At 34.6% G+C, this 13,822-nt stretch overlaps 1 protein-coding gene across 29 annotated transcripts in view; it reads left to right on the plus strand.

The window, feature by feature from the left end:
* The window catches only part of LOC126354726 (calcium/calmodulin-dependent protein kinase type II alpha chain), a 976,610-nt gene extending 970,657 nt beyond the window's left edge, over positions 1–5,953 (plus strand). For all 29 annotated transcript variants that reach the window (XM_050004705.1, XM_050004586.1, XM_050004623.1 and 26 more), the window contains one exon: positions 49–5,953. In XM_050004705.1, coding sequence (XP_049860662.1) covers positions 49–181 — 133 coding nt within the window. In that variant the 3' untranslated portion in view covers positions 182–5,953. The remainder of the gene's footprint in view (positions 1–48) is intronic.
* The last annotated feature ends 7,869 nt before the right edge of the window (positions 5,954–13,822 follow it).

The following is a 13,822-nucleotide window of genomic DNA, read 5'->3' on the forward strand; positions in this document are numbered from 1 at the left end:
CTTCTTAAAATGCAGTATCTAATGTGTTGCATACATTTGTAATTACAGGCAAGGACAAGCTCATACCCAGCAGTCTGAAGAAACACGTGTGTGGCATAAGAGAGACAACAAGTGGCAGAATGTTCACTTTCATCGGTCGTCTGTGGCTGGCCACTCAGCCTTTGGCTTTGCCCATAAATAAGAACTATGCACAAATGTGAGTTTGAAGCTGGTGGCACTCACTTGCACCATCCCCAGTAAATGTTGACTGTTGGTGGCTCCAGTGTTGGCTGCTTCTTGTTCTGTGGTGTTAGTCACCTCAGCATTCTGGTGCTTTGAGGAGTATGTCAGTGGCTGCAGATTGGTGATATATTATGGGTATTCTCAAAAGAAACCCCAAAGCCCATAGATTAACTTATTTTGCAACATGTTATGTATAATAAGTAAAGTGTACAGCTGCACAAGCACATGCAGGTTTAGCTGTTATTCTTAATTTACATATTTGTTAATTACAGATCTGAATATTGTAGATCTATTTAGTTTTTTAAGTGGTTATAATATTTTGATGAGCTTCCTACTTGTTGTTAGGAACTGTATTTCCAATTGCAAAATGTTACTGTAGCACTCACATATTCATCGGTTATGTAATAAGCTGACCTGACAAGCATGAATGCAAGTTGCAGCTGCTATGAAAGATATTGTTGCCAATAGTTTCATTTCCTAAGATGAAATGAAACAGTACAAATAAGTCAGGTGCTGATATGCAAGGCACATATGTTGCAAGTAACTGGCTGCTAACATTTAATGGGCTGAGGTGCAAAGTGTGCAGTTGATGTACTCCATAGTAATGTTTTCTTTTTTCTACGACTTTAGTATGATGAGAATTTTCCAGTCGGAATCTCAGCTTTACTGGCATATACATACTATAATTATATACCTTCAGTGAAAGTAATTTTACATTGTCCTTGGCGAGGACATTCCATAAAGAGGAACCTGTGAGAGAGGATTCCTTTCATACCATTTAAATCTAAGCATTGTATCTTTTAAGTCTTGCAGTAATGCATTACAACAGAAATTGTTAACTAATAAAACAGAAAGTATTTTACAGACAACATCTGTATCAACTGCAACAGGAATGACACTGTATGGTTTTACATTTGCATGCAACATTTTTATAAGTGTCTACTGAAAATGCCAAACTTTTCTTCATGATAGCTGCATGTAATAACTTATTTCACATTCAAAAGATAAGCCATTAAAAATGAGATAGGTTTCTCAAGTAAGCAGATGCTTAGAGTGAAAATAATTTTTTATATCTGCATTGCCTCAAGTTTCCAGAAGACTTGAATCGTGGTTCATCGGCCAGATTCCATAATTTCATCATTAAAAACATAAACTAAACATTTTACCATTTTCTAAAAGAAAAATTGTCATACAGTTAACCCTCTTGATTGTAATTTGGTACTGTAATTGAAACAAATATAGTAATAAACATGCTTCTAAATGTGATTGCTATTAAAGGAAATCTTTTTGGAATATTATTAAAATGGTATTGATAAGGTAAGAGTGTGCAACTGAGTTGTATGTAGTGATTAGGTGTTTGAGTACTTAGATCCTTCCCTTCTTTCCAATACCAGTCCTCAAGTTGCCTTATCCACTTATCCATCCCAGTTCACCCTAATCTCACAATACAAGATCAGTTCTATGAACTGACGAACTTAATCGTTTGGCCTAACTGTCATAATTATCTTTTTAATGATAATGTAATCTAGATTGACTCACATTATATGATAATAAAAAAAGAGTTTAAAGTTTTGCAAAACTCTTGGAAAATAAAAACTCCAGAAGCAGATAAAATTAAGACAAAAATCAAATGAGCAATTTCAGTAGTTAGCATAATACAGGAAGTTGTGACTGAATCATGTGTACTGCTCTGCATGTAGTTGGTGTTACGTTTTAAAATAGTTATAAGAAATGAAATTAAATAAAATACAGTTTTTCCCAATCATTTCCAGAATCAGTTTAGGTACAATTCTATTGTGATAAGTGAAGGAATAATTGTGGTTTTAAAAACAAGGTATCATCTTATTCCATTTAATAACCAGTTTAAGCAAAACTACTCATTAATTTTGTTTTTTGTAATGACATTCACATTTTAAAGTTATTTGTTGAAATGCTTCTATTAATATCTGATAATTTTCATTCCTGTCTTTTTGCTAACACTGATAGAATTCTATACCCTTCCTTTGCAGCAGCGATGAGTATCATTTATGATATCGATGCTATTAACTTCTGAAAGTTAGCCTTTTTTTTATAGAAAATGGAAGTAATTTTATTGATTTCAAATTAAATAACTCATAAGCTTGCTTTTTGAAAGAAAGAAATAAGAGATTACTGCTTGTAATTTCTGCAAGGCATTTTGAAGCATTTTTATTGCCTTTGTTCACATACTTTCAATTTTTAAGAGTTTGTTGTAGATTGGGTTAATAACATCAGCTTTTGTCTTAAAATATTTACTAAAAGTCTTAAATCATCTGCTTATTTTATTTATATGTTGCATTATTTTATACTAGTGTGTCATTACAACATCATAAATTCTGTAGGGCAATATAACAGTTCCCATAAGAAGATAAGTAATATTTCACACTTTCATTTGCACTTTGATGTTAATATTAAATTAATGCCACCAAAAATGCTACATGCACATGTATAGATTTCTCTTTAATAATCTTGTAATAATTTCAAGTACAAGATTGTTTGCATTGCAGTATTCTTCCAGTATAGTATAACACTTATAGCCCAATATTTTGTATGTTTTTATTCACTATATATAATATTGGAAAAAATAATTGGTTTCCATTTAAACTAATAAGGCTATGCATTTCTGCTGGTAACACCAAATGAACTTTTGACGGTATTTATCTCCTGTGTTTGTTTATGATCTTGCGCTGTTTGTTTGAAGCAGTGCACAAGATGCAGTTTCTTATAATGCTGTTATAGAAGATATCAGTAGCCTACAACCATGTCAGATATAGTTCTTTTTTATCTTACATCAAAGTTAACTGTTTGTGCAGTTTGCTTTGCTCTTACTTTTTCCCCTTCCTCTCACCTTAAGAGCATTCCCAAATGCTTGGAACTACTTTGGTTCCTTTTTATTTTCCTTTGCTCTTATTTTACATTTAATGTTATTTGGGTGTATTGAGCATTTAGAGATGAGGAGACCTCATAGCGTTTCAAATAAAAATGTACTGTTGGTAAGCGTGCAAGAGGAGTCGATTTTTATTTGTAATTAAGCAAATGTATTTTCTGAAGTTATACACAGAACTTTACTTTTTCATTTTAATTTAAAAGCATTTGAATGACAGTCATATTCAGTACAATCCTTCCTTATTCTGTATTGATTACCATACTGCTCTCTTTCGATATAAATAAAGTAGACTAATTTTGTTTCTGTTATAATGTTTTGCATTTTGAAAAATCATTTGTTTGCCATGTCTTGCACATGTAACTGCTCATTTATTAATTAATGTATGTTGTAATTGATTCCAAAGGGGAAAACTACAAATGAAAACGTCTTTAGCTATACTGGCACAGAAAATTCTTTGTGCACGTTGTAATAAATACTGTTTTCAGTGTACACTGTTTTTAACGTAATATTTCAAATCTCAAAAGCTACTAACTTCAGTGGTTTTTGTATTTTACTTTTAAAGTAAATATCTGTATGAAATCTCATATTTCTAATATTACTTTTATTTATTATTTCAATTTCTCAACATGAAGCACATTGTTATATTCACTATGCTCTCTGTCATTACAAATGCCAGTTAAAGGACACTATCTTCAATGTAATTACTGATTTTTGTTGTTATTATTATTGTTAACTTGTGATATTAATTTCAAAATGGGAAATTTTAATGGATGTATGGAGAATTCTAAAAAAATGTTGTAAAAAGTTAAATATACATCAAATTAAAAGACTATACAATTGAATTACATTGACTTTGACTGGTAGCTTTCTATGGCTCAGTCTATATCTACCACACAAAATATTATGTACTGAAGTTATCTAGTATGTGTGTGTAAATTGTTATAGTCAGTACAAATGTGTACAGTGTAAAATCTTTGCAAAATGGTATTTGCTCATCTAATTCTTTGTTATTGTTTTCCCTAATATGTAATGTTATTCATGTTACACAAATAATAAAATACATTTTCAGCAAACTTTTATACCATATCTGGAAAGATGTCTATTACCCACTTGTATCAAGCAGTTCATCTTTCAACCTTGCGTTAATTTAAAAGTGTTAAAATTAAGATTGCATTTGACTGAGTGATTGATTGAAACTAGGGAAGTATGAAACAATCTCCATGACATTCATATTTCTGTGACACTTTAAATATTAATTGTATGGTGTAGTGAAGAAAGATTTCCATTTGCTAAAAATGGTGTTTACACAAATATTGTAATTTTAATCTTAAGTTTACTTTATTTTTTATTTATTTGTGGTGCCAACAATTCATTCAAAGTGTTGAACTTCGTAACTAAAACCATCATTTGCAACCAATCAGCAGACAGTGATGTGTTACCACTTAACAAAATTCTTAATTGGTAGGCGTACGGAAATCAGTATTAATTCTACAGGTCAGCTGTATTTTGAAACTCATCAAAGCTTAGAAGTGGACATTTTGAAAAAAAATGCTATCTGTTGTATGAGAAAAGACTTAAAGGAAGTGTTTAACCTTCGCTTTCTCACAGCTGAAATGCATATCTCTCTCTCTCTCTCTCTCTCTCTCTCTCTCTCTCTCTCTCTCTCTCTCTCACACACACACACACACACACACATACACACAAACACACACAGATATGCAGATATATGCACTTTTTCCTGATTCTCAGCCACAGAATAGTGTAACTCTTCTTTTTTTTAACTGTTCAACACTGTAACATTATGTTTACATTCCTCTCTGCTGGTAACACTATTTCTCTTGGGTCACAGTCTCAGAATTGAGTACCTTTTGTGTGTGTGTGTGTGTGTGTGTGTTTTCCACAGTTCAGCATTGTAATATTATGTTTACATATTTCTCTGTCAGTAACACTACTTCTCTTTTCTCATACATACTACCCAAGACTTTGTATGAAAATATGTTGCTTAGTCAGAGGTAGACTTCTGCTGTCTCAGGTGAAGTTCCTGTTGTGACATACTCCGTACTTACTATGAAATTATTTTATGTAAACATTCTAAAACGAAAAAAGTACTTGTATAGACAGTTAATGTAACCAGAATTCTTCATAGTAATCCATGGAGCCATAGTGAAATAGCTGTTGTGAAAAATTTGATCTGTGATTGTCAAATGCAATCTTAAAGAAAGAAAGAAATCAAAATTTAGAATTTATCATATTAACAAAAATATTGAAAGAAAATTTATTTTACATGTTACTAATGTGTGGACTAAGACCATTAAAAGTTCATTGATAGTACTCCACACATTATATGGTACGTAGAAAATGCACAAAATATGTTCTTGAATAATACAGTTAAATATATCACACACATTGTCAGTCAATGTATATAAAAGATATCATATGTATTTGTTTATCTGTTATTGTTGAATGATTATTTTTATCTGGATGCAATTTTCTGCTAAATGATAACATTTGTAGTTTCAATATTATTAAGAAGGAATTAATATATAACTATTGTCCTCATTTGCTTTATATGAAAGTTATGAATGAAGTTGAAAGATAGATCTCATGATATTTGATACCAACAATGTTGACATTTTCTGTCTGTCTGTCTCTAGAAACAACATTTATCCCCTTTCACTATAACTTTCCTTACAGAAATAAAATAAAAAATGGAAATTATGAGTCTGGTAAGATTACCTGCCTTTAGAGGTAGTAGCTTCCTATTGTTCATGTTGAATCATGTAAGGAATTTTATAAAAATATGAATAAAAAATGATTTACCTCATATATGTGAAGATATTTAGTGAATAAAATCCTTATTATGTGAAACAGTAAATATTTGGAGACATTTACACAAAAAACTGTTGTACAGCAGTTACTGTGACCAAAGTCACCAAATTTGGTAAAAATCATTGTTTCCTTTAACACTGCTTACCACCTATGTAAGCAGTGACTAGTTGTAAATACTTCCAGCTTTCAGAAGATTTCATTGTAAAACTCTACCGTATATTGTGACAAAGTATTCATTTAAGCTTCGATTGACTGCAGTTCCATAGGATGATTGGTGTCAGAAAATAAGGGGAAACTTGTGTCTGACCCACTCTCTATGCCTTCTTCCTCCAGCCCCCCTGCCTTCACATACATATATGACCGAACAGATAAAGTATTTTTCTCTGTAACTTATAATGGTATAGAGGGTGGGAACTGTAGAGAAAGAGAGAGATTGGAATACATCCAGCAAATAATTGAGAATATAGGTTGTAAATGCTACTCTGAGATGAGAGGTTGACACGGGAGAGGAATTTGTGGAGGACCACATCAAACCAACCAGAAGACTGAGACCCAAAAAAACTTGTAAAACAATAAGTGAAAGGAATACTTATTTGGAGAGCAAATGTAAGAATTGCTACTCTTTCAGTTAACGTTTGAGCCCCTCTCTCTCTCTCTCTCTCTCTCTCTCTCTCTCTCTCTCTCTCTCTCTCTCTCTGTGTGTGTGTGTGTGTGTGTGTGTGTGTGAAAAAGAGCAAGAACTTGGAAGTTAGTATTAATTGCGTGCTACACACACCAATCATCTACAGGTAAGTTGTTGCCTTACCCTCACTTCACATTTGAACATAGTTTGTTTAGTTATCTTCCAGAGAGCTACAGCAACAAGTTACAATGTTATAAACAGAACTTTTTCTATAATTTAACTGATGTATTTAAACCAACTGTGCGAATCACTTTAAATCATACTTCTAGAAATTTTAATTAGGGAGCTAGAAATGTTCAAAGTTTTAGTGGTGGATGCAACATGTTGTACATACTTGACGGTGTTCAGATGGATATTCTGATGGTGGAATGCTCATTTAAATTAAGTGTTTGAACAACTAGCCATTTCTCTGAATGCACATTTCAAGTTGTAAAGTCACTGGTGGTACAGAGCAACAAGCTTTCTTGATGCACTGTGTGATCTAGCATATGGGTAATGGAACATATCCTTGCTCTGTTGTATACAAGGCAGGTTATAATTCACAAAAATGTGTGATTGATCTGCCACACATCCAATGAGTATATTTAGTGAATGCTCCCTTGACGCCAATAAAGCAGCCATGGTTTCTACTGTGAGATATCCCAGTGAAAGAGCTCTGTCAGCCCTTACGATGTCATGACTGAACAACAGCTCTGAGAAACAAGTAGTTTGAGAAGACTTCCAAGAAATGAGGATATGGAAGTGTTTGTTTTAACTGAAATACACCTTGATTTGCTTGTCAACTTACAAGAAGTTGCTGCACTTACTTGTATCAGTCTAGCAAGCATACACAAAAAGTGCATATTACCTGCCTAGTATGGGGCAGTTGTGGGCAGCTCAAAGCACTTCAGAGAATATCCCCCCTTTACCTAATGGGGCAGAAAACAGTGGCAGGTGGGTGGTAGGGCTGAACACAGCAGATAGTGCCGCCTGCCTAGCCAGACTGAATGACATATTTTTCGCCCGATTCAGAATGACAAGAGGCTTGTGCTATACACTCACAAAACAGAGATACACACACATCTGCTACTCTGCACTCTTTATCAGCTAGTTTGACAGAAACTGTTTGCTAAAAACAGTTGATTATTTCATTGCTTACACCCTTATGTCAGTTTCATGATAAGCTATATGTCTTCATACAGTTATTGCAGTATTTCAGAATCAAATAAACTGCAGCATGAAATTTGAATAGTTTGCAATGTAAAACAGTAGATGCTATGAGGTTTTTTTTTTTTTTTTTTTTAAGCTGGGAGGGATTTTGTATCTACCTCAAATCTCGAGAAAATCAAAAAATCAATTTTATACAGCACACCCATTTCTGCTCACATACACAAACACAGCAGCAAAAGTGAATCATTCGTAAAATCTATCATATTTCATAAATGTATTAACAAAAATCTTCAACTATTGATAATATAATTTAAATGGACAGATAAAAAACGGTGCTCATAAAGTGGCAGCAGGGGAAAACACACACACACACACACACACACACACACACACACACACACACACAAAGGATTGAACTTTTACAAGCTTTCAGAGCCAGTGGCTCCTTCTTCTGGCAGAAGAGTGAAGGGGAAGGAAGAAAGGTAAAGGAAAAAGACTGGAGAGGTTTAGGGAAAGGGATACAGTTCAGAAAAGTCACGCAAGCCCCCGGGTCAGGGGAGACTTTGTAATGATTCATGTAGAATTTACTTAACTTATGTTTCTTCTGCCTGGTCCAGAGTTGAATGAATACGAAATTTTCATGCTTCACAAACTTTTTTCACATTAATTGACATCCGATCTGCACACTCGTGATGTAAACAAAACACAGACAGACTTTACTGATCTCTCTGACTTCCAAAACTAACTTCAAAACTGATTCCTCGCAGCATCACTGCATCGCTTTATGTAGAACTTTAACAATTACTTCCAAAATAAAGCATTGTTAATTTTGTACAATTGTGATGTTATAATTAAAATTTACAAAATGTAAAGAAACTGATGTTACAGCCGAATAAGGTATAAAATACAATATTCAATGACAATCTTTTATAGTAATATCTTTAGTTTTCCCTAAGAAAATAATTATGAACTTTAATTACAATAATGTCTCTCATATTATTTTAGTTACATAATTAATTACAGTTTGGATTTGGTTACTAACATGTAATGATAGTACAGAGCTCATGCTTTATCCAAGTACATACCTGAAATGCACAAATAAGGCCTCAATTTCTGGAAATTGGGAAACTGTGAGATGTAAACAATTGGAGAGTTAATTAGAAATGTAATTACAGTGAATATTAATTACAAAGGAACACATAAAAATAAATAACAAATGAAAATACATTGGTTGGTAATAACTTTTAAGCTGTTTCTCAAGATAGTGAGGTCTTCTGTTACTGGATTTTTAGTTTACCATTTTGTTAATTAGAAGCATTGATTTTTCAAGCTAATATATCTGCAGTCTCTAGTTATTTATTTCTAAGAACTTATTACTTCAATTTCTTGATTAGTTACTCAATTTAGTATATGTACTCACTTTTATCAATGACAACAATCCACCAACAATTATGACACCGCATGTCCGTGCAGAACATTCCACACACCTTTGCAATGAATATCAAGTTTTTTTATGAAATAGGACAGAACAATATATACAGAGACACACACATACAAGGCCTTAGGAAGCACTCAATTGTCCAATAACTATCTGGGAAAAGGAAAAAAATAATAATAATAAGAAGTGGTATCAGACATTTCATATGAATTTTGGGGAAGAAGGTTGTGTCGTTATAACCCCCCCCCCTCCCCCCCAGCCACTCTTACAAGTATTACTTATATGAATGGCTGCTAAATACATACACCCAATCATTTTTTCACATTGCACATCTTAAGGAATTGGCAGCTCACAATCATCAGTCCTTTTGTACTGTCCATCTCGTGTCTGCAACCACTCTTTTTCAGGCAGCCTCTATGCTGGAATAGCACAGTCCACTATTAGTTTCACAGTTTTTTAATTTATGCTTCCAGGTCAGATAAGGATCTAGGATACAGTTCTCTAGGTAGGAACAGGGATGAAACCATTACTCAAGGTACTTGTGTAGCCCACAATTAAGGTCACATCAGGTATGAATATATCAAAAGCATTCACATATTCCCCTATACTATCACCATATTTACAAACGAAACCACATCTCTAAACTGTAAAGATGTAACTATATACAGAGTAATGTCAATGAACCAAAAATTAATTATATATATGTATCCTTTCTTTTTTATTAATATTTCAGTATATTCCACTATACAGTATATTTGATTTTCCCCCCCCCCCCCCCCCCCCAGATCTCATTTAACTCTTTATCATATCAAACAAACTCACAGACTGTTCATCATCACACCATTTTGTAATAACAAACTTTCCACAAAACGTCTTTTTTCACAGTGAAACTTGTCCATTTAGCAACACACATACATCTTTACCATTGTCCATTTGTTCATCTCATTAGCAAATTCATAAACTCATGATCATGCATGCAATTCTCAAAGACGAACCACAAAACAAATACATGCTCTCCAGAGTACAACTACAATAACTGGTCAATCACTATTGTAGGAAAGTCATATTTAGTACACAGTTTACATTTTCAAATTATCCCTCAAATAATGTCACTCAACAGTTATATTACATACAGAAAACTTATACTACAGAGAATGGACAGTATTTTCAGTAAGAGATAACTTCAATACAGGTTTATAGATGAGTAAAAAATGTAGCATCCGAAAACAAAAAGAAGAAAAATGGAATGCTACATAGCTCGGAGACCTAGTGCTCGCCATGCACTTGACACAAAGAAGTGTTCTCCTGAGGGCATTTTCATCATCTTAATTTTTCTTGCTGTTTGACACTCCATATGGTTTGATAAAAAATGGTACGTGAGGTTTTAGATTAAGTCTATATTCATAGTTTATCAATTTTCAGGTTTCTCACTAAACACATCATTGTATTCCCACAACAAACTACCTAATTGATCTACCTGTTCTTCATCTAGACTTCCAGCTTCTTTTAGTTTGGTGGCCACTAATTCAGCATACTTGTCTTCACTGCATTCTTCTTCATTGTCTCCCTCGTTAATGTCAATATTTTCATTTACACCATTCTTGTCTGCACAATTTCTCTTGTTGTTATTGTGATCTTCAGTCCAGAGACTGGTTTGCAGCAGCTCTCCATGCTACTCTATCCTGTGCAAGCTTCTTCACCTCCCAGTACTACTGCAACCTACATCCTTCTGAATCTGTTTAGTGTATTCATCTCTTGGTCTCCCTCTACAATTTGTACCCTACGCACTGCCCCCCAATACTAAATTGGTGATCCCTTGATGCCTCAGAATATGTCCGATCAACTGATCCATTCTTCTAGTCAAGTTGTGCCACAAATTTCTCTTCTCCCCAATTCTATTCAGTACCTCCTCATTACTTACGTGATCTACCCATCTAATCTTCAGCATCCTTCTGTAGCACCACATTTCGAAAGCTTCTATTCTCTTTTTGTCTAAACTACTTATCATCGACTTTTCACTTCCATACAAATACTTTCAGAAATGACTTCCTGACACTTAAATCTAAACTTGATGTTAACAAATTTCTCTTCTTCAGAAATGCTTTCCTTGCCGTTGGCAGTCTACATTTTATATCTCCTCTACTCTGACCATCATCAGTTATTTTTCCCCCCAAATAGCAAAACTCATTTACTACTTTAAGCATCTCATTTCCTAATCTAATACCCTCAGCATCACCCGGCTTATTTCGACTACATTCCATCATCCTCGTTTTGCATTTGTTGATGTTAATCTTATATCCTCCTTTCAAGACACTATACATTTCGTTCACCTGCTCTTCCAGGTCCTGTGCTGTCTCTGACAGAATTACAATGTCATCGGCAAACATCAAAGTTTTAATTTCTTCTCCATGGATTTTAATTCCTACTCTGAATTTTCTTTTGTTTCCTTTACTGTTTGCTCAATATATAGATTGAATAACATCAGAGATAGGCTACAACCCTGTCTCACTCCCTTCCCAACTACTGCTTCCCTTTCATGCCTCTCGACTCTTATAACTGCCATCTGGTTTCTGTACAAATTGTACATAGCCTTTCGCTCCCTGTATTTTACTCCTGCCACCTTTAGAATTTGACAGAGAGTATTCCAGTCAACATTGTCAAAAGCTTACTCTAAGTCTACAAATGCTAGAAATGTAGGAATGTAGGTTTGCCTTTACTTAATCTATTTTCTAAGATAAGTCATAGGTTCAGTATTGCCTCACGTGTTCCAACATTTCTGCGGAATCCAAAATGATCTTCCCCGAGGTCGGCTACAGCCAGTTTTTCCATTCGTCTGTAAAGAATTCATGTTAGTATTTTGCAGCCATGGCTTATTAAACTGATAGATTGGTAATTTTCACATCTGTCAACACTTGCCTTCTTTGGGATTGGAATTATTATTTTCTTCTTGAAGTCAGGGTATTTCGCCTGTCTCACACATCTTGCTCACCAGATGGTAGATTTTTGTCAGGGGTAACTCTCCCAAGGCTATAAGTAGTTCTAATGGAACGTTGTCTACTCACGGGGCCTTGCTTCAACTTAAATCTTTCAGTGCTCTGTCAAACTCTTCATGCAGTATCATATCTCCCACTTCATCTTCATCTACATCCTCTTCCATTTCCATAATATTTTCCTCAAGAACATCACCCTTGTATAGACCCTCTATATACTCCTTCCACCTTTCTGCTTTCCCTTCTTTGCTTGGAACTGGATTTCCATCTGAGCTCTTGACATTCATGCAAGTGGTTCTCTTTTCTCCAAAGGTCTCTTTATTTTCCTGTAGGCAGTATCTATCTTACCCCTAGAGATATACACCTCTACATTCTTACATTTATCCTCTAGCCATCCCTGTTTAGCCATTTTGCACTTCCTGTCGATCTCATTTTTGAGACATTTGTATTCCTTTTTGCCTGCTTCATTTACTGCATTTTTATATTTTCTCATTTCGTAAATTAAATTCAGTATGTCTTCTGTTACCCAAGGATTTCTATTAGCCCTTGCCTTTTTACCTACTTGATCCCCTGCTGCCTTCACTATTTCATCTCTCAAAGCTACCCATACTTCTTCTACTGTATTTCTTTCCCCCATTCTTGTCAATTGTTCCCTAATGCTCTCCCTGAAACTCTGTACAACCCCTGGTTCTGTCTGTTTATCCAGGTCCCATCTCCTTAAATTCCCACCTTTTTGAAGTTTCTTTACTTTTAATCTACAGTTCATAACCAATAGATTATGGTCAGAGTCCACATCTATCCCTGGAAATGTTTTACAATTTAAAAACTGGTTCCTAAAGATATATTAAAAGACTTACCAAGCGGGAAAGCGCCGATAGACAGGCACAGTAAATTAACACACACACAAAATTTCTAGCTTTCGCAACCAACCGTTGCTTCTTCAGGAAAGAGGGAAGGAGAGGGAAAGACGAAAGGAACCCACATCCTTTCGTCTGTCCCTCTCCTTCCCTCTTTCCTGAAGAAGCAACCGTTGGTTGCGAAAGCTCGAAATTTTGTGTGTGTGTTATTTTATTGTGCCTGTCTGCCGTCGCTTTCCCGCTTGGTAAGTCTTGGAATCTTTGTTTTTAATATATTTTTCCCATGTGGAAGTTTCTTTCTATTTTATTTACATCATTATATATTGTTGTCTTCAGTCCTGAGACTGGTTTGATGCAGCTCTCCATGCTACTCTATCCTGTGCAAGCTTCTTCATCTCCCAGTACCTACTGCAACCTACATCCTTCTGAATCTGCTTAGTGTATTCATCTCTTGGTCTCCCTCTATGATTTTTACCCTCCATGCTGCACTCCAATGCTAAATTTGTGATCCCTTGATGCCTCAGAACATGTCCTACCAATCGATCCCTTCTTCTGGTCAAGTTGTGCCACAAACTTCTCTTCTCCCCAATCCTATTCAATACTTCCTCATTAGTTATGTGATCCACCCATCTAATCTTCAGCATTCTTCTGTAGCACTACATTTCGAAAGCTTCTATTCTCTTCTTGTCCAAACTATTTATCGTTCGTATTTCACTTCCATACATGGCTACACTCCAAACAAATACTTTC

The sequence above is a fragment of the Schistocerca gregaria genome, chromosome 1 (genome assembly GCF_023897955.1).
Source record: "Schistocerca gregaria isolate iqSchGreg1 chromosome 1, iqSchGreg1.2, whole genome shotgun sequence".
Lineage (NCBI taxonomy): Eukaryota > Metazoa > Arthropoda > Insecta > Orthoptera > Acrididae > Schistocerca > Schistocerca gregaria.